This window comes from Perissodus microlepis, chromosome 6 (genome assembly GCF_051167445.1).
Source record: "Perissodus microlepis isolate ML-2025 ecotype Zambia chromosome 6, ASM5116744v1, whole genome shotgun sequence".
NCBI lineage: Eukaryota > Metazoa > Chordata > Actinopteri > Cichliformes > Cichlidae > Perissodus > Perissodus microlepis.
In genome coordinates, this window is record NC_140466.1 from 14,412,016 (window position 1) to 14,432,393 (window position 20,378).

The 20,378-nt window shown below is 41.1% G+C and overlaps 1 protein-coding gene across 1 annotated transcript in view; it reads right to left on the minus strand.

Moving 5' to 3' along the window:
- The window catches only part of pkn1a (protein kinase N1a), a 65,152-nt gene extending 46,268 nt beyond the window's left edge, over window positions 1-18,884 (minus strand). The window contains exon 1 of the mRNA XM_084930953.1: window positions 18,049-18,884. Within this exon, the coding sequence (XP_084787079.1) occupies window positions 18,049-18,069 (21 nt within the window). The 5' untranslated portion in view covers window positions 18,070-18,884. The remainder of the gene's footprint in view (window positions 1-18,048) is intronic.
- Between the last annotated feature and the right edge of the window lie 1,494 nt (window positions 18,885-20,378).

A 20,378-nucleotide genomic window follows, 5' to 3' on the forward strand; every position in this document is an offset into this window, starting at 1 on the left:
GGAGAAGAGTTCATTGAGAGCACTTTGGGCAGAGTACAGCAGTCTGATATATAGAGTGCAGGGCTGAACATTAAATCATCCTCCCAAAGATCAAAACCAATCAGGGAGGCGCTGTAGTTTTTTTTAAACCATTTCTGAAATCTAAATAATCTCCCTGGTGTATTTCAAGTGAGGGTCTTTTTAAAGAAACATTTCTTATTTGGGCCTCCAGGCATCCTGCAGTCCAAAGGCAAATAACACTGTATGTGATGGGAAGCAGGAGGGAGCTTCATAGCCAGAGATGGAAACAGCGAGGGAGGGAAGACTTGCTGCGAGTAAAGACAAGAACAAGAGGGAGACCGGGGTTCACAGCTCTGTCAAACAACAGTATGCAGCCAGCATTTAAATTTCGCTAGATGTGAAGCTTGAGGTCAGTGTTGCACACTGATATAAAACCACTGAAGGAGTTAATACATGAATAAATCATAAAACTGCAACTCCAGTGTCAGGCTAGCTTGTGAGACTTGTGTTGTGTATTTAAATGGAAGACGAAAATGGCAGATTGTGAACAAAAGTGTTAAAGAAGTTGAAATTGGCCGTTTGTTGCTGAAGAGAGAGGAACACGAAACACTTTTAAAAAGAGTAACTCCGATTTGAAAGAAGCTAGCCCCGTGACAGACTGGTGACCTGTCCACTGTGTACCCCACCTCTCGTCATGTGGTAGCTGGGATAGGCTCCGTCGCCCCCTCAACCCTAAATTGGATAAGCAGAAGTAAATTGATGGATGGAAAAAGAAACTAAATGTATCTCATTGACTGTTTTCTTTTACCCGCCAGGCAAGATGCAGTTACAATGAAAGACTGTCCAGACCTTTGGATGGAAAATGTGAGAACTTAATAACTTAATTTTTATCCTGACATTTCTTCAGAGTCATTGAATTAATTCTTGATTGATGGACAAAAAGAGGTTACAGTGAACTTAACTTTGAACACCAATACCCGTTCACTCCTGCTACAAGTCCAGGTGACTGTACATTATAAGGTGGTAAAAGGTACGGGATTAAAGATGATGGCAGAGTCTTTACTGTCAAATGTACTGAAAGTTACATTAAACAAATTTAACCTCCTAGGACCTGGCGTGCACATATATGGACATCACATTTTGGGTTGTCTAGACCCAAATACTACATTTTGCTCTACAAGGGCCTGATATCCACTTACGAGGACATTATACAGCCACTGTTCTATCAAAATTTTAAACGAATATCCTCATATGTGGCTCTTATTTTTCTTAGAAACAAAAATCAGGTTAAAAAAAAAAAAACCTGGTAATTCTTTGTTTTTACATTCATCAGGTGCAAAGAGAAATTAAAAATGCATGCCATGGAAGAGTTCGGGTCTTTGACATTTTTATTATTACGTTGTGAGCAGTCCAATGGTACAGACGTAGAGGCGAAGCATCATACCTTCAAAGGGGGGGATTTTGTATCTATTGCTTCCTGTGGGGACAGTTCGTTCCTTCTAGTGTCACCGCTGCCTTTTCTATAATGTAACAGCTTCCTGAGTCTGGAGCAGAGTTTTTAAAGGTTGGCATTTTTCATTAGTTTTCATTTTTGTTTTGTTTCCAGTTTCCCAGAATGAGTTACAGTTTCACTTTAGTTTTTAATTAGTTTCAGTCTTAGTTTGAGTTTAATTTATGTTAATGTGGTTGGTATTTGTCTTTGACAAGATTTAAGACTTTCAGAACAGGTATTTCCAAACCACTGAAATGAAATGCCCCCAAGGACAAAGTTTGGTAGTCATTATTGTGACTGCAGAGTGTTGTTCAGTTACAAAGAGTCTGCTAATTTCAAGTTTGATTCAATTCAGTATACATTTTATATAGCACCAAATCACAAAAACAGTCGCCTCAAGACGCTTTATATTGTCAGGTAAAACCACAAAATAATATAGTGAAAACTCCAACAATCAGATGACCCCCCCTATGAACAAGCATCTGGCGACAGTGGGAAGGAAAAACTCCCTTTTAACCGGAAGAAACCTTCAGCAGAACCAGACTCAGGGAGGGACGGCCATCTGCTGTGGCCAGTTGGGGGTGTGGAGAGGACAACAGGACAAAGACATGCTGTGGAACAGAACCAGAGATTAATAATAAATAATGATTAAATGCAGAGTGGTGTATAAACACATAGGGAGTGAAAAAAGCGAGCGAAGAAGAAACACTCATCATAGGAAGTCCCCAGGAGCCCAGACTGATTGCAGCATAACTAAGGGAGGATTCAGGAGCAACGTGCTCTAATGGGATGATATGGTACAATGAGGTCTTTAAGATTTTGCCTGATTATCCAAGACTTTGTACGTGAGGAGAAGGATTTTAAATTGGAAGGCTGGATTGAACAGGGAGCCAATAAAGAGAAGCTAATATGGGACAAATAAGCTGTCTCTTTACCACATTAGTTCATGATGTTAGCACCCTAATCTTCAGTTATTAGCACAGTTATTATGCAGCTCTGAAGCCCATATGGAAAAGATATATATAAATCTTATAAAGTTTGTATCTGTCTCGTGTGAAACTTGTATGAAAAGCATACAAGAGTGAAAACAGATATAAGATCCCTTGAAAAATTATATAATGAAACTTGTATGTTTTGGATACTTACTAAAACAATATATGAAAGTAATGAGAAAGTGGCCACTTTCATGAGTAAATCATATAAGTTTTTACTATTTTCTTTTCCATATGGGGAGTATAGAACATCTGGACCAACAGAAAAGTTATTTTCATCAAAAAACAAACATGCTGATCTCCTTTGTCTTCTATTCAATCTGTTGTTTTTCACCAGTTTATACGATCAATATCATTAAACAATTTGTCACAGTGCCTGTGTTGTGGTCCAGTGAACTGTTCCAATAAAATCTAACCAACGGCAGTCACAGATGTCAGACAAACTAGCTCGAGAGTAAATATTTATTTTTCGGTTGCAGTGACTTTTAGTTCTTTAGAAAACATGTCAGGTTTGCTCTTTAAGCACAGCATGACTAAGAGTTGACCACGAGCAAGCCACACCTGCACGTTACAATATGTGTGATTGCCACAGTGTGCGCGCGTGTGTGAAAAAGCCACGTGAACTGACTGTGTGAGCAATGTGGGTAGAAAGTACGTCACATTTGTGTTTTAAAGCACCCGAGGGAGACTGAGGGTGCGTGGCTGATGAAAAGAGAAAAACAGAGTCGAAATGCATGTTAACATGCCCCAAGAGCACCCTGGGGATTCATTGTGAGTGTGTCTGTGTGCGCGTGTCACAACATTTACGGTTATGACAGTTGGGCTCAGGTGTGGCAGCAGGAGCAGAGACCAGTGCAGCAGGTCTCTGGGTTTATGTTTAAACAGCCTGCAGAGACAAGTTCAGCTCACCAACAGCGGTTGTGTGGTCACAGTTTGAGAGACATAACTCATATACATACACATTTGTGGTAAATCAAACTAATGTCCCTAATTTTCAGCTACATATATCAAGAATAACTGAAAATGTGACAAATGTGAATCTAAAAACATCTCTACTCTCAGGTAACTGAATACCTGCAGATGGCAGGAGAAATACGCTGCGACTGAACAAATGAACTCTTCTATTTATTTAGTTTTGAAAAATCTGTCAACTTTAGCAGGCAATTTAATCAAACATCTGCCACGCAGGGTGTGGTTGTGCAAGAGCATTTTAGGGGTTCATATGAAGATTATCCCCTTACATCATTTCAGTTTAATCTGTAAAAAATCTCATTTTTAATATTGTTGAAAGCAGCCAGCTTTGCTCAGCCTTACAGACCTTCAGACAACAACTTCTCCTGCATCTAAATAAAATAAAAAGAGCCAACTTTTGAAATACGTTGATATTATCGAGGCAGCAGATCAGTTCTGTGGAAGGTGGGTGAGTTACTATACCTCGTAAAAGTGGAAGACTTTGTGTAACTGAATCTAAAGCAGAGAAAGGTTAAGGTTCATGTTTTGGTGGGTTTGTATCAGGTTATATAAAGTATTCGGGGGGGATAATGATTGTGTAACCACTGTTTAATCAAGTGTGAAGGCTAAAAGCATCTCAGTCCCATCTCTAATTACATAGCCAAATATAATTCTAGAGACTACGCTTAGTTAATTGTCCTCTAAGAGGCCACTCTCATTAAAGCGTCCAGAAAAAGTGGTGACGTGTAAACAGACTTGGGAGAAGAGTGCTCGGTCCCTCATTAAGTGCGACACTGAGTAACGTATGCCTAATCCTCAAATTCTCTGCATCCAACATTTTTACATGGGTACAAAACAGTGTGCAGAGGTTAGAATTTACTCTTTTTTTTAAAACAGATTTTCTTCTTCCTACACACCTGTCGTTCATTCAGGTGTGCAGAGATCTTGAACCACTTACTTTGATGCAAGTTCATTTAGAAGGAAGCATCAGTGCAGAAACTGCTGTATTATCCTTATTAACTGATGAAAGTTTTCCTGATCGATTCTTTATAAATAAAAGTTTAAAATACTCACCAAAATACAGATTTTCTGAAGATATAATAAACAGAAAAGTAGGTAAAGCTTACAGCTTGCTTGAGAGGGTGGATTTAAGAGAAGTTTTTTGTTTTTCTGTTTTTTTTAAATAACATCACTGTTTGTTTCCAAAAGTTGATTCTGTTCATCTGGACGTAGCGTTTTGTGGGAGAAACGTTTCGTCACTCATCCTTCTTCAGTCTCAGCTGACTGCAGCTTTCCCCAATCTTATAAACAGTACATTTGCATAATGACTGAAACCAGCCCACTGAAGGAACAATGGGCTGGGAGGTCACTTTCTTAATCTTAATTATGCAAATTCTCATGACCATTGATCAACAACCATTGACTAAAACCCACTGATCAATGGCCATGAGTACCATTAACAGAGAGTTGGGGAATGGCTGCAATCACAGCATTGTAAGATGGCAAAAGATGTACCCTTAGTCCCCCTCCTCAATTCAGAGATGGTCTTTCCGTAAATGGCCTCCTTGACTCCGCGCTCAAACCAGCGTTCCTCCCTGTCCAGGATGTGTACACCCCCATCACTGAAAGAGTGTCCACTGGCCTGTAGGTGTAAATAGACTGCAGAGTCCTGGCATGACGAGGTAGCTCTTCTGGGTTGTGCCATCCGCTTCACCAGAGGTTGTTTGGTTTCCCCGATGTATAAATCCTGGCAATCCTCCTGACACATACAGGATCACTACAGGTTTTCGCTTAGGCAGCGTTCACTGTTTGTTGGATATCACGAAAAGTTTGCCATAATCCTGGATGATCCTGCTTTTTGGCATCTTAGAAACACAGCTGTGGCCAAGCAAGAGCTAGAGAAGCTTATTCATGCCTTTATTTCATGCATTGCTCTTTTTCTTTTAGACTGTTTAGTTTAGTTTAGAATGCTGCGACTCAAATTTTAACAAAAACAGGAAGACAGAGGATATCAGCTCCCTGTACTGGCCTCCAGTAAAATACGGAATTCAAAGTATTGCTCACTGTTTATATTAGTAATTAAATGGCTTGGGTCCTACGTAGGACTTGTTTAATGAAGCTAAACAGGGTCATTTATCTGCACATAACTGGAACCAAGTACCCACTGAGGTCAGATCATCTCCAACCTCAGCCATTTTTTTTAAAAAAGAGGCTAAAATAAGGATTATTCACTGCTGCTTTGAATTAATCAGGTAGCTGTATCGTGATTGTTAATATTATTTCTGTCTATTATTTTTTAGTTTGGAGTTGATCCTGTAAAGTACATTAAGGGATTGTAGTGTTTGAAAGGTAAACTCGCTTTGCCTAAACAAGTCGTTGAGTCTTTCAGCAGCGTATTTCACTTCATTGTCCTCAAAGTAATGATTATAAAAGTCTATCTATATATTGCTGTATTGAAGGACCTGTGACACAGTAGATATATACATGTTCAGACTGAAAGTCCTGCACACCAACCACCTCCTTTTTCCCCTTTTAATTTCTCTCTTTAGTAAGGCACACTCATCATATCCTCTCCCATAATAAGGGCACTGATGCAAATACCTTTTGCATCTTGATTTGATTTAATTCAAAGTGATTTAACTGCAGCTCCACGCAGTTATCCAACCATCCATTGAACTGAGGCCCCGAGCTGGTGAAACTCCCAGTAGGCCAAATGTTATCAGTGCAACTTGATCTCCAGCCCTTTGTAATGAGAGGGATTGTTTGTGGGGAGACTTTAATAACTCCCGCAGCCTATTTATATCTTGTAAGTCACACACTGCGTATGACACACTATAAAAGCACACAGGCACACCCACGACATGTGCCACAAACTTTGATAAAGACCGTCTCGTAACTGTCTGCCAACAGTCACATTAGGCAAAGAAAAAAAATACTTTAAGTACGTTTTCATACAGTGGGTTATCTATTAACTCTAGATGTGACAGCAAACAAGTTTGCACACTGAGATAATGCAGCGAACCAACAACAGTCTGGTGATATGTTCACAGACCGAGAGTGTGTATGACACCAACAGGATGGTGTTATAACGTAGCAAGAATTATTTTAGTAAATTGCCCATGTCTACATATGTTTAGTCTACTTGGCTTTAAGCTGATTAAGAGCAACAAGATGTCTTGAAACTAAAAGCTTTCCTTCTAATTATCCCTAGCGGAGGACAGCTCTTTAGAGCCAACAAGCCACACGGGTAAACATGGGGGAAGAAAGCTGGAGGAGCAGCTGGTACACAGCAAGGAGAAGGAGGAGGGATGAGACAGCAGGAGGAGTAAACGATAACACAAGACGAACGTGGCGCTCGCTTTACTTTCGCAAATGTCGCTGATCCAGTACCATTTGTGATGAACGTTTGTTCATGCAGCGGTGCAGAGGGTGGAACATGTTTCCTTAGAGATGTGGAGAGCACCATTAACACAACACTGCAAATACTACACTCACAGGACGAGGTACTATGTCTGAAAATCCTTCAACGATGTTCACAGAGGAGGGGACCTCTGTGAACAAATAAGTTTTAAGGAAGTTTGACGAGCAAAATTGTCTAGTTGGTCCCGCTTAAGCGAGTTAAACCATCATAACCAGCTCTCTCAGTAGCAACTGACTCCAAGATTAGCATCAGATTATTCAGCCAGTGAAGGGAATTGTTTGACAGACATCTGTATACATTTTTATACAGATATTTGGTGTAGTATAAACACAACTGTCAGAAAGATTACTTAAAAAAAAAATCTGTTTTCCGTATAATGTCATTAAGAGTCAAACACAAAGCAAAAACATAAAACGAGTCACTTGTAGCGATGAGCGTGCTTCACGGTGCATAACAGATGTGAGTTTAAGCTGACTGTTCAGCTGATTTGGCCACAAATTTACTATCTTTGTTTGCTTTCAGGGCTCTCGTAGGGATGTTTTTGTGCTAAGGGGGCTTTTCAGTGAGAACACTCCAAAAGCTCTCTGTACACTAGCTTCTTAGCCTCAAAGATTACCTGTCAGTTAACCACTGGCTGGTGAACACATACAGACAGATACTGTATTCCTCAGGAGTCAGAGAAGAAAAGCAGAGCTAAAAGAGTGAATACTGGATTTACACTTGCCCCTAAATGGGTTTAGTTATGTTTCTAAAATTAATGTAGAGCTGAATACACAGTATTGTGCAAAAGTCTTGAGTCACCCTTTATTTCTTTATATTTTTCATCCAAGGAGCCAGACATTCTTGGAATTTTAACAGGTCTCGAGCAACAATTCTCCAGGTTTTCTGAAAATCTTTTCTTTGGACATCGGCTGCTTTTTCACAGATTTCCAGTCCAGCCCTTTTATTCCTCAGAGGAATGTGTTTTGGTTTCTTATTCCACCTAATGCTGACCTATGAATCATTCAAGAATAAAAAGGCACCCAATTCAAGGGATTAACCAGTGTTATGTGTACACATAACAGACAGCTTTGCAAAAACACTTACAAGCATTCAGTCACAAAAACACATAGTTCCCCAAAATTAATAAAATGACAGGCATAAAACAGTATTTTTGTGTCAACAAGGTGATTTCCAAAGCGCCGTTAACTAAAACCACAGAAGCACAAAAAACTGTAAACTAGGTCCAAATAAATGTTTATAGATTAACAGTATCTGAAAGTAATGTCCTTGAGAAACAGCAACGACCTGACACAGGACCAGAGATCTGATCCTTCAGCTGACCATGCTTCCACCTCAATAGTGAAAGGGTGGCTGTCAAAATGCCTTTCTTGAGGAAGAGAGAAAGAAAACTGAGGGATGCCAAATTACACAAGAACTTCAGTCTTAATGAGAGCCATCTGTAGAATAAAGAGGAGGCTCTGTCATGGTTAAGACTGCATTTCAGCCAGTGGTGCTGGAGATCTTATCAAAGTTGATGGAATTATAAACACAGAAATCTACCATCAGATTTTGCAATACCATCTGTAAAGCATCTGATTGGTAACAGCTTCATTTTTCAGCATGACAATGACCCCAAACACACTGCCAATCCAGTAAATACTATCAGTAGGAATGGGAATTGATAAGATTTTCACGATTCCATTTTCGATTCTGTTTAACAATTCGATTCTTTATCGATTCTTGTTTTTTTAAAAAGGAGCACACAGGTCGATTAGCTTACAACTTTGTTTTATATCTTCTCTCTGAACAAGACAGAAATTTAGGAGTAACACGGCCTTACAAACCCAACAGTGAGATCTTAAGAGATCCACAGCCTACGGCTCTTCGATGGGATGTCACGGGGTTCCCAGAAAAAAAAAACCATTGTAAATGTAAAATATTAATAAAATAAATATTCTTCTGTAGCAATAACAAAGTATAACATAAATTATTCTGTAGCAATTGCACAAGAATATCCAGTAATGTCCCTGCCTACAGTTAAACACATTTACTTACGGAAAATCGGGGGCCTCTACTGTGGCAAGCCGTTTACCACAAACTTAGTAACTTTGCAAAAAAGGCAAACAATTCTAATTAATTGAAACAGTGGGAACCGATTCTCAACAAGAACCAGTTTTCAATTCCCATCCATAACTATCAGTCATGGATTGGCCTCCCCAGAGCCCGAACTTCAATATTATTGAAGTAATGTGGGGTCATCTTGACAGATAACAGAATAAAAGAAGAGCTTTGGATGTCCTTCAAGAAACCTGGAGAACTATTCCTAAAGACTACTAAGAGAAATTACAAGGAAGCTTGCTGTGCTTAAGAATAAAGGTGGCAACACCAAATATTGACTTTCAAGCTCATTAGTATTGTATAAACTCAGTTTTTTTGCCTTACATACTGTAATTTCATCACGATCATTAGCACTGTACAGTAAGGGGAAAAAAAAACATCATTCTGCCAATGCTGGCCGCTAAATTAGATGCCTGGCTGTCAATTCAGTCCGGCGCTACAGATTGCGACACCGATCATACGTTGCATTATGCTGGAACAAGTAAATCTTATCTGCCATATGAAGGTTTCAGGCTCTCCTGCAGGCACAATAGATGACACAGCAATCTGCCACCATCAGTCTCACATTCTGACATTTCTGCTGCTCATTTCCACCATTTCCTCACAACACGTTCACCATCTTGCCGTCACTTTTTGTCATTTTAATGACCAATCATTACACACTCACACACACCAAAAAAGTAGAGACCATAACACCCACAAAATTAAAAGAAAATTCTTGAACCCACAATCTGACTTCTGGAAACTCCAGCATCAGCCTGTCATCTATTTCTACAGCGTCACCACATCCCCACAGACCGTCCCCCCACACCCTTTCTTTTGTCCTAAACCACACGTTTATGTCAAATCACGGCAGATCTGCAGTGTTGCAGGACACAAAGCAATCAAGTACACACAGACAATACAAAATTGTTTTGGTAACAGTATTTCCACTTTAGTGCTATATAGCATTTCTGTATTTGCTGGTGTTTTCTTCTCTTTTTGGCAACGTCTCTAAAAGCTGTACATCCTTCTATGCAAAATCTGTGATGGTATTTTCTTACTTTGCTTGCTTTTTTGTTCATTTTATAGTATTTTCTTGACCCGCGGTGTACTGAACTCTCAGCACCACTTTACAAATGTGTCCAGTCAACCAGATTTCAACCTGGCAGTGAGGCTGGCTTAAACAGGAAAAAATGATCAGCATATAAGAGCAATTTTGTGACTACTTGCTCAATAAACCCACATTTGTGCCAGAAACTCTGTTTAAAAAAGGTCAGATAAAATAATAACTCGACAAGCCATCTTTTTGTTTAACAGGAAGCAAATCCCCCGGCTGCCCCATGAGGCTCACTCATACGGCACACAGCGAAGCATGCCCAGCTTATTCCATTAACTGATGGTGTATTGCTTTGTTCATGGACTGTTTACCAGCTGCCCCCCCGCTGTGAGGAAAATCACCGGGATTAAATTTCATATTGTGTACAGGAGGATGAGAGCATCGCTCGCTTAAGGATGGCAGCATGAGAGACAATCAGGGTTTGTGCAGGCCTGCACTTTGTTCATCAACATTCATGCCTAATGCTTACTATACAACACATAAAACACTCCATTTCCTGATTATTTCTCCTCAGAACCAATCAAAACTCTAAAACTGCATCAGCTTAAATCTCCAAATATCTTGTCCTATTAGGGGAAGAGCGCATTTCCCTGAAATACTCTCCCTCCGGCAACACCAGAGATTACAGCATAGTGCTCTCTGTTGATTTATTTTTACTAAAAACAAAGGTCTCTGACCTTTAGACGTAAGCTCAGCGTTGGGTTTTAAATGCACCACAGTTTAAGGCAGACTAAATTATTTGGTTTATTTGCTATTCGAGTTCTTTCAGAAGGATTGTAACCTACACTTTAAAGCACAAATCCTTAGGCTAACATCACAGCAGCCATGCATTCAGTTGTCCGTCCCAATTCCCTGATTGTTTCAGCAAAGACTGAGTTTGTTCTAAATATATAAAGTGTCCTCTGGTAGGTTCAGAGACAGTTAACCTAACTGAGTGGCTGTTTAAACTGCACGGCAGGACTGACCGATGAGGCTGGGATCGATGTATGTGTCCTGAGGGGCCCTGGGCACTGCCATAATGAGGAAGGGGTCAGGGGTCGAGGTATGTCGAGTGCAAGGTTGCTGGTGTTGACAAGCCAGGCCGGGACCCAAATGAGCACGAAAGTGAGGAACTACTGCCATCGTATAATGAAACTTCAAAGACTCGACATTAAAAAAAAAAAGAGGTGGTATCCAACTTTAACGGATGCAGATGTGAGGGCAGAACTTCGGCATCTGTGGCCTGGCCTCATGCGATGAAAAACAGCCACAGGCAGTGAAATGTCTGTTTCATTTATGTTTTAACTGAGTGACCCGCCCTGAGCCACTCACTCCTGATCACTCCGGCCCTCCCAGTTCTCACCCAGAAAGCTGGCGGAGGTTAACTGGCCAGGGGTGATAGGTGATGTCACAACAGTGTGTGAGCTCAGCCTCGCTGGCCTGTGTGCGAGCGTCTGGGGAGAAGGAGGGGTCCATGCGAAGCTGGAATGCAGGGGTACATCGCTATGAGGTCATGGGAATTATGGGATGTTTGCACAGAGGGAAGGCAAGATGTGAAACGAAGATAAAGAAACAGGGAGGGGGAAAAAAAATCCACGGACAGGAACGCCAGTTTACAATAGCTGCTGCGGCTCATCACACCTACCAAGCACACAGGCAGGCTCTCAGTTTAAGAAAAACAAACACCTCCACCCAAAAAACTATTAACCACACTTCATATGTATCGGACTTAAATACCTTGCCTGAGGGTGGGCAGCTGGGCTGGTTGGTTAGTGAGGGTGTGGTCACTAACACGCTCCAACAAGGATGAGGAAAATGAACTCATAGTGAACTGAATGTGATCTGGGCTGCTACTGTCAGACAATACAACCTATTGTACCGCTGCGGCCGTAGAGCCTCATCATCAGCACATCGCCCCATGGCCCCTCCTCTTCCCTCCACTGTTGTGCCCTTGCAAAACTTTGCCCCCATCTGAAATGCTCCTATCAGGGCACCAACGATCCAAGCAATGAGCCAGTGCTATTAAAGCTCTTATTTTGTTTTCCCATCAGTACCAAACATGTAATTTACTGTAAGAAAACGCCCCATTTTTAGACGCTGTTAAAAGACTGATTTGCCTGCTAATGAGATGTTTATTGTCTCTTATGTGGTTCCTTTACACTCATTTCAACAGATCAACAAATTTGAGAAGTGAGAGGGACAAAATGATTTAATGCATGACAAAACTGAGAAGATCCTTGGCAGGCTGCTATAATAGGGAGAGCAGTAACAGAGCAACTGTAATAGTTGACAACAATCACACCCCATCTTATCTTAGAGACCCAATAACACAATGTCACACCAATAGAGCATTTTACTCTCCATTGGTGTGACATTGTGAGCGTACCTGTGGTTCCTAGAATATTTAGTAGAATGGGAGACAGACCCTTCAGATCTCAGGCCCCTCTTCTGTGGAACCAGCTCCCAGCTTGGATTCGGGAGACGGACATTATCTCTACTTTTCAGATTAACTTTAAAACTTTCCTTTCTGGTAAAGCACATGGTTAGTGCTGAATCAGGTGATCCTAAATCCTCCCTTAGTTTTGCTGCATTGACAGGTACGAACGGTCTAATGTTAAAATGCCCAACTCTACAGGATCAAAAAGCAGGTTTAGAACCTGGTACAAAACAGCTGTTTTTTAACTCTATGTGTAGCTTCTACCCTTAATAACATCTCTGCTGTTCCTGAAATTATCCACCTGGATACTGGAGTTAGGGGCGTCACCACATTTTTGACAGTTCCAACACAAACCACCACATGACACTAAGAAGTCAGTGCCTCAGTTCTGATGACAGTTTTTATTAGTCTGGCTCTCCAAAACCAATGTCTCACACCATGGTGGCTACATCCATGTTTTATACTGCCTATGATTGAAACATGGATTATGTGTGGTAGAGGAATAGCGTTGGTGGGCTTTTAAAACCTAATTTTAATCATCGTCAAACTGGTTTGAATTGCTAACGCTTCTGATGACACTCATTTGACCTTTGACTTCTCAGTAGAAACAACTAGTGTTAATGGTTTTGTAGATGCTATAAAATTCCACGAAGGTCAGAGACTAGGCAGATATGCAGTAGAGCTGGTAGGAGGTTCTGATCATGTGTTACAAGCCTAAAAACAGAAACATTCATGCGAGTGAATACATCACATGATAGGGAGTACATGACCCCATTAGTCCACATTGTTTTATTAAACTGAGAGGCCTGCTATGAAAATGAATGTGGATATTAGCTTTCTCTCAGAGTCTCTGGTTTCTCAACAGTTCCTTGATGCGTTACTGTGGATTCTGTCTGCCTACATGGCCACGGGGCTGTGCTGAGAAAAGTCTATTTTGTGTGCATAACTGTCTCCTTACGTCATTGTGAGGCTTATGGGAAGCACTCCTATGCATTCCCTGGAGTGTCTGACTCTGTGTGTGTCTTTAAATATTAGGCCTGAATGTGTGCTCATGTAAATTGTGTTAAAAAAAAAAAAAGTTTGTCATTAGTGAACAAATACAGGATTTTCAAAATTTTCCACGCAACAGATCCATCCACATACAAGAAGTGACACATCTCCCCTCGACTCCACTATTGTCCGCCTTCTAACCTTCGCAGGGAAGTGTGACGCAGTTGGTTTCAGGCTTCTATTGGGGCTGTTTCACATGGTTTTCCTGTGGGGGCAAACAAGCGGCACACCAGGGGAAGGTTGTAGAGCTTCACTGCCTGCCTCTGATGTACAAAAATGGGAACTTAGAGGGGAACTCCAGGAACTTTACACATCAAGACGTGTTTGCAGGACTTGTGGAGGAGTTCTGCGTAGCTGAACAAATAAATCCTTAGAGAGGTGATAAGATAACTCAAGTTAAGTTACTTCAGTCTGTGTTGGTTAAAGATGAAGATTGAAAATGGAAACCCCATAAAAAAAAGAAAGAAAGACTGATTTATGCATCAACTAGGAAGCCTGGAGACCTGCCATGTCCTGACTACACAAAGGTGTTTTACTACCTAGGACAAAAGCTACAAACTTTAAGGTAATGTACCTCAGTAGCCATTAGAAACAAGGCTTAAATGTTAAATGTGTCTGTTTGAAAAAACAAGTGACGAAGTTAAAAAATAATAAAGAAGAGAGTTAAGGGCAAAAATAAACATCAATGAAATCAAAAGAAGAAAATAAGACCTTTGCCATGACTTGATACAGTTCTTATGTCTACTGACTACTACATAGATTTAGTCATACGAACAGCTTCCCTTAATACACTGGAAGCAGGAAAAAAACTGAAGTATTTCTTTGTGTCATACACTTAGTGCTGAAGAAGTTGGACAAGTGCTGAAACCCTGCATCAGCACATATAAGGTAAATTTAGAGATGAATGCCCCGCAGACTGCTTCCAGCTGATGCACCCGCTCCATGAAAACATGAGGAAGTTCCACCAGTACATCATCATCAGGTCCTGTGGAGAGAAGGGGGTTTCCAATTCTGCTGAAGCGGTTGCCACTTAAAGTAGCCTCTCCCTTTTCAACTTTACTGGAAAAGATCAAAGACCCAAGTCCATGTCTAGATCTCCTTCTGTTTTCCTTCTTTTACTGACCATCCTTCTCCATAGACTCCAAATCTCCTGAGACCATGATAAAAACGAAACATGTACACAGCAGACCAGAGAAATATCAAATTGCTCTTAGTGCTGCTGTTTGCCTCCTGATTATTGGAGTCTTGCGATATTCTTAGAAAGAAAAACATAACCACATCTTTTGTGGGAGGCAGAAAAAACATCTGGCTTTAAGTTGTAGGCGCTCTCATTAGGTGGTTGATTCAAATTTACAAATTCCAATCAATGGCACATCTCGCACATTGGTCAGCGGAGCAGGGGAACCAAAATTAGACCTATCTGTTTGGCATAGATTTTTTCTGTACTATGCCAAACAGACTGGGCAGATAGTTGTTTACCCGGTGAGGACGTCTGACACAGAGTGCGTGTATTGGCACTTTAACGTCAAGGACAACGAGGCTAGAATTGGTTAAAGAGGCAGAAAGCTTTTAAAAGCAGTCACATAATACGGTGTAGTCAAGCAGCATAATTAACTGGGGCTCATTTTCCTAAAGACACATGCTGGTGCTCATAGCTTCCTGACACAAATAAAAGGGGAAATCTAATAAAGTCGCTGTCTTTGTAGCCAACAGTCATTCCTAGACTAATCTCTCAATGAATTAGACTTGATATACCAACGCAAACATTTGAAAGTTCTTTTCCTAAATGTTTTGTATCCAAATCACTTTTTTCCTTGGAAAATGCTTTATCCTTCAAACCAACCTTTACTCTGTTTTTTGTTTGTTTCCCTTCTGGCTTTGAGTAGTTTTAAAGCAGTACTATTGTTAGAAGCCTTAAAAGTGACATGATCGTAATACAAAGAAGCAATTCTCTTGTACTTACTAAACTTACAGAATTTTTTTTAGCTTTTCTTTTTGAAAGGAAATTGCAGAAACAGTTTTACATGCTGTAATAAAACACTGAAGCAACACATTAATTAATTCATTTAATGGGATACGACATTACAATCACAAGACAAATCTCTTGACCATAGATCTGTGATAAAGATACGTGTAGCAACTTACACACTTTAGCAACTTTACTTACTGTTTAATTAAATCAATTTAGTATCCATACCCCTTTCCATCAATTTATCATGCTGCTTTTTTAAATTTCCCATCTCACAAACACAAGCTGCTCTGACTGAATGGTATCTTTACCCGACCAGACCTCTCGGACTGCGGCACCGAGCCGCTATCCAAGCCACATAGCATCAAATCCCTACGTCCATATAGTGAACCCCTCCTCTGGCCTGGCTGCATGATGGGACCACAGGAACTCTGTATTTGGCAGACTAACAGTCTCTTGTTTTATTCCTCTTTATAGGGGTTTCTGAATTGGAAAGTAGTCTTTGAGGATTTAATCAGAATAGCTACATGAATGTTTCTTAGATGATGTGTCTCAGGCTTCTCCTACTGTGGGCAGACTCAGTACAATGGAGAGAGTATGTCTCTCAGCTCACTTGGAAATACTTTAGTATGTCAACAGGAAGGAGGCGAGGAGGTGGCTCTGGGCATCTATTAATTGGATGGTTGGTGGTTCCGTCTCTGGCAAGATCCTAAGCTCAAGTTCCTCTTCCATTCATCCATCAGAGCGTGAATGTTACACAGAAAGCACTTAAGAATATAAAAAGTGCTTGTAAGAATGGGTGAATGACATTTGTTGTGTGAAGTGCTTTGAGTAATAAAGCAGAAAAGAGCTATAGGAGAACCAGTCCATTTCCCATTTACCTCCTGTAAATGTGGATAACTACCTTTGTGTGATTGCTTAGCCTGATGATCCATATTAGTGTAAGTGAAGCTAGTTAAGAGAAAAAGCTGTCTTGGGTTTATTGAACTTGCCTCATAGTACAGGCCCCATGAGCAACAACCTAGCTACTGGAGGAAAACTACAAGCTTTGTCACCAGGTAACCCTCAAAATCCAGTGAGAGCACGAGTTCTCATGTGTGCCTGCATCCATGAATGCGTTTGCAGATCAACACACCTTATTTGGTTATAATGTACTGGAGGGAAGTAGCAGCATGGGTGAAATGACAGAATGTGGGCAAACAACATTTGAGTTTAGTCAACACTTTATGGCAACAGGAACTCGTAGACTTGCACACTGGTTATAAATTTCATATTTCATTATTATTGCAAGCAGCCCGCTTAAAACCGACTCTGTTCTGTAGCTATCACCTCTATTATCTTCTTCATCTTCTGTATTTTCACTTGCATATGTTCCAAACCTCTAATTACAGAGTAAACCAATGCCAATTTTTCAGCCGTGAATAATTGGCATTAACGTTCCTAAATTACAAATAGGAATTCAAAGTAGTAGACAACCTGTACACTGACGTCATCTGCATGACGACACGGACACACCCATTTCTCAGCTGCATGCAGCTCCAGGCTTGTACATCAGCTGACACACAGATCTAAATGTCAACAGCTTCTCAAATCCAGTGTGTATGAATCTCATAAAGCTTATCTGCCCCCTTCATCTTCTTCAGTTTCAGACTAGATGAGTCAAAGCAACGATCAATTAACTCATTACCTAAACGCCACTTCAGGAAATCATGTTTCTCTTTAACTCAGCACACACCTATTCCCTGTAAATGCAAACTAAGCACTCCTTCCTATTTTGCTAAAGCATTCACATTCAAGTGATGCCTGAAGGCAGCTGGAAATAGTGAGTGTTGTTTTACAGCAAACACCAGTATTGTGCCTGCATGCACCTGCCTTTCCTCTATACACACACACACACACACACACACACACACACACACACACACACACACACACACAACACTATGAAAGCAATAAAGCTTTGGACCAAACAAGCTTCACCAGGTCACAGCAAACAGCCAAACACAGCAAGGTGCAGGAGATCTCTGCACAAGCTCTTTGCAGGACCAGACAGTGGACCCATCATATATTATTAACAAGAAGCAAACTATCCATTTCCACTTATACTGACAGGTTGTTGGTTCTTACAGTGTGGTACGGGGGCCACTAATGGCCTCCAGCACCAAGCCACCACCAATAATCAATTAAGATAATAGCAATCACCAACTACTAATTTTTCACCAAACAATTGATTGGGAGACTCGAATGTCAGAATGAGCTCATGTTTCTGAGCTTTGGAAAAGCCATCTTAGGCTCTAAGATCCTGTGCAAATTTGTGCCAAATTTTAACAAAACATGGGTCAGTTAAATCCACTATTCTCGTTACATTTGTAGGGAAAAAAAACTTTCTATAAAAAACAATACTGCTTAACTTAAAAGTTAAAACAGCTATTTTGGCTTCATACAATTTGTGTCAACAGAAATGTCTGGATTTCAAAGGATGAGTATCTGTGAGCCAGTTTTGGCTTTATTCAGACCACGTTTGCAGGCTTCAGGACATCCAACTTGATAAAACTTACTTGAATGGAGTCGTTCGCCATGGCTGTCCCTGTTGCTGCCTTCAGTCCGTGCAGATTCACGGACCACTTGTGCACATGTGGGGATTCGGCCCACAGATGAACGCGATGTCTCCTTTCTTAAGGCAATGAAATAAGAAAAGATACTCGTATAGGCCTGCGAGTCTTATCTCAACTTCAGGCAAATGTGTAATGACACAAAGGCAAACAGTCAGGAGGTAATCCGCATTGTAGGTCCGCCTGTGGCCGCGCCTGAACTGATCCACCCTGTGTTGTTTAACCAGCGTTAGCCCCCACTCCACTCCACGAACAATCAAAACGGCTCCACCGTGTGTGCGCGTTTTAACAAGAGACACAAGTCATTCAGATAACTGCAAACTACTGAGCTCCGCAGTCATTCATCACCATCCTCTTCTGTGAGTATCTGCCATTCAACAGCTAAAAATCCAGCAGCACGTCCCTGCTGAACGGTCACATCCACAGCCGACATGAAACCAGAGGAGATCCCCCGTCTTCCCTCTCCCCAGCTCCCGGTTACATCCGTGAACACGCCTCACAGCCTCCTCTCTCTTATCACATGCCTTACAAGAAGAAAAAACCCGCCTGTCAGTCCTTCACACAGCCGCAAACCCGGGACAGCGGGAAGCTAACCTGGGCGTTACACATCCCGCTCTGGGCTCAAGTCAAAAAACACCACAAAAGAGCTCCTTCTTTGTTTTGCCGCTCGAGATGGACAGCCTCACCCGCCGTGAGACATCCAGGCAGCGGTTAACTGACGGCAAAGCGGCAGCACGCAACACTTGTACGCGAGACCCCGGCCGCGCGCTCCCGACGCCCTTCCAAATCGACCGGGCTGCTCATTGGTCCAGAGCGGGGCAGCGGGGGCGCGCAGGATAGGTCATGTGACATGCTGCAGCGCTGCTTGTTACCTTGTAATGAACCAACTGTTGAATTTGTAAAGCACGCAGAGCCTTTACCTGCTTCATGGTGATTCTATTCAGTAAATACACACATATACATAAACAGAATAGATCTACATCAGTATGTACAACAGCCTGTCTCACCGAAAAATGAAGAATAACAACCGCAGTACAACTTCAGCCTGAAGGTACCTGATTATTATATATTGTTTTATAAATAATATTAAATGGAAACTAACACTCCTGTCGGCTAAAGACAGGAAACTGAGGCTAAAAGTTGCACAGACTCACCCCAAATTATCTGGACATCAGAAAATTTGGATGAAATTTGCTGGTCTGACGAGTCTTATTTTCTGCTCCAACACCCAAACGGTTAGCGTAAAACAACATGAAACCGTGGATCCATCCTGCCCCTTATCAACAGCTCAGCCTAGTAGTGGTGGTGTAATTTTGTGGTGGATATTTTCTTGGCACACTTTGGGCCCCTTTGTACTGAAAGAGCATCATTTAAACACCCCAGCTTACTCCAGTATTGCTGCTGACCACTTCCAGCCCTTTATGACCAAAACTACAGGTCTCAAGTGTCTGAAGACAAGTAATTTGCCATTGGAACAACACATAATACAGATTATAACACACCATTAGCCATCCCACTTTCACGTTTACATCAATAAAGAAAAACCCTGCCTTTGAAAAGCCATAAAAAAAACAGATTTACAGCTATGGAGGCCCACCTGTTTAACAGGCTGATACTCTCTCATTGAGCAGAAATGTTAATAATAATGTAATACAAACCCTGCGTGTGGGAGAGAGAAGCTCATGACAGGGTCAGTTGATGTTAGGGTGGTGTGAGTGGGTATCTGTGTTAGATTTAACAAAGATAAACTGATGCACATTTGCATATCTCATTTGCATCATGAAAATCTTTCAGCGGGGGCAGAAGACAAGAGCAGGGACAGAGGACTCACATACCATATCCTAAATATATGTTAAATGTGTAGGCTCACAACGATAAACTTAATACAGCTGAGTCACCTACGTTCATCAAAGAGCGTGACTCGAGCAGTGAAAGGCAGCAATGACTCATGATAAGGCAAACAGATGTCTGTAATAAACTGTTAAAATTTCCACACAGATGTTTTAGTCCAGTTGTTCTGAGGGGTGGAGTTATTTAGGTTATGAAAAACTTTTCTTATCTCGGTGATATCTGCTAACAGAGCACGGCATGATGGTTAAACTCTCTGTATGAAGGAGGGACTGAAAACAAAAATAGGTGTATTTGCACAAGCTTTGAAATGCAAGCACTAGTTTTATATTGGTATTTGTCATATTGGCTGATATCTGCCTATAAACAAATGTTTAAAGAGGACCTATTAAAATTTAGTGTTTTCAATTTGTTTTTATTATTATTAT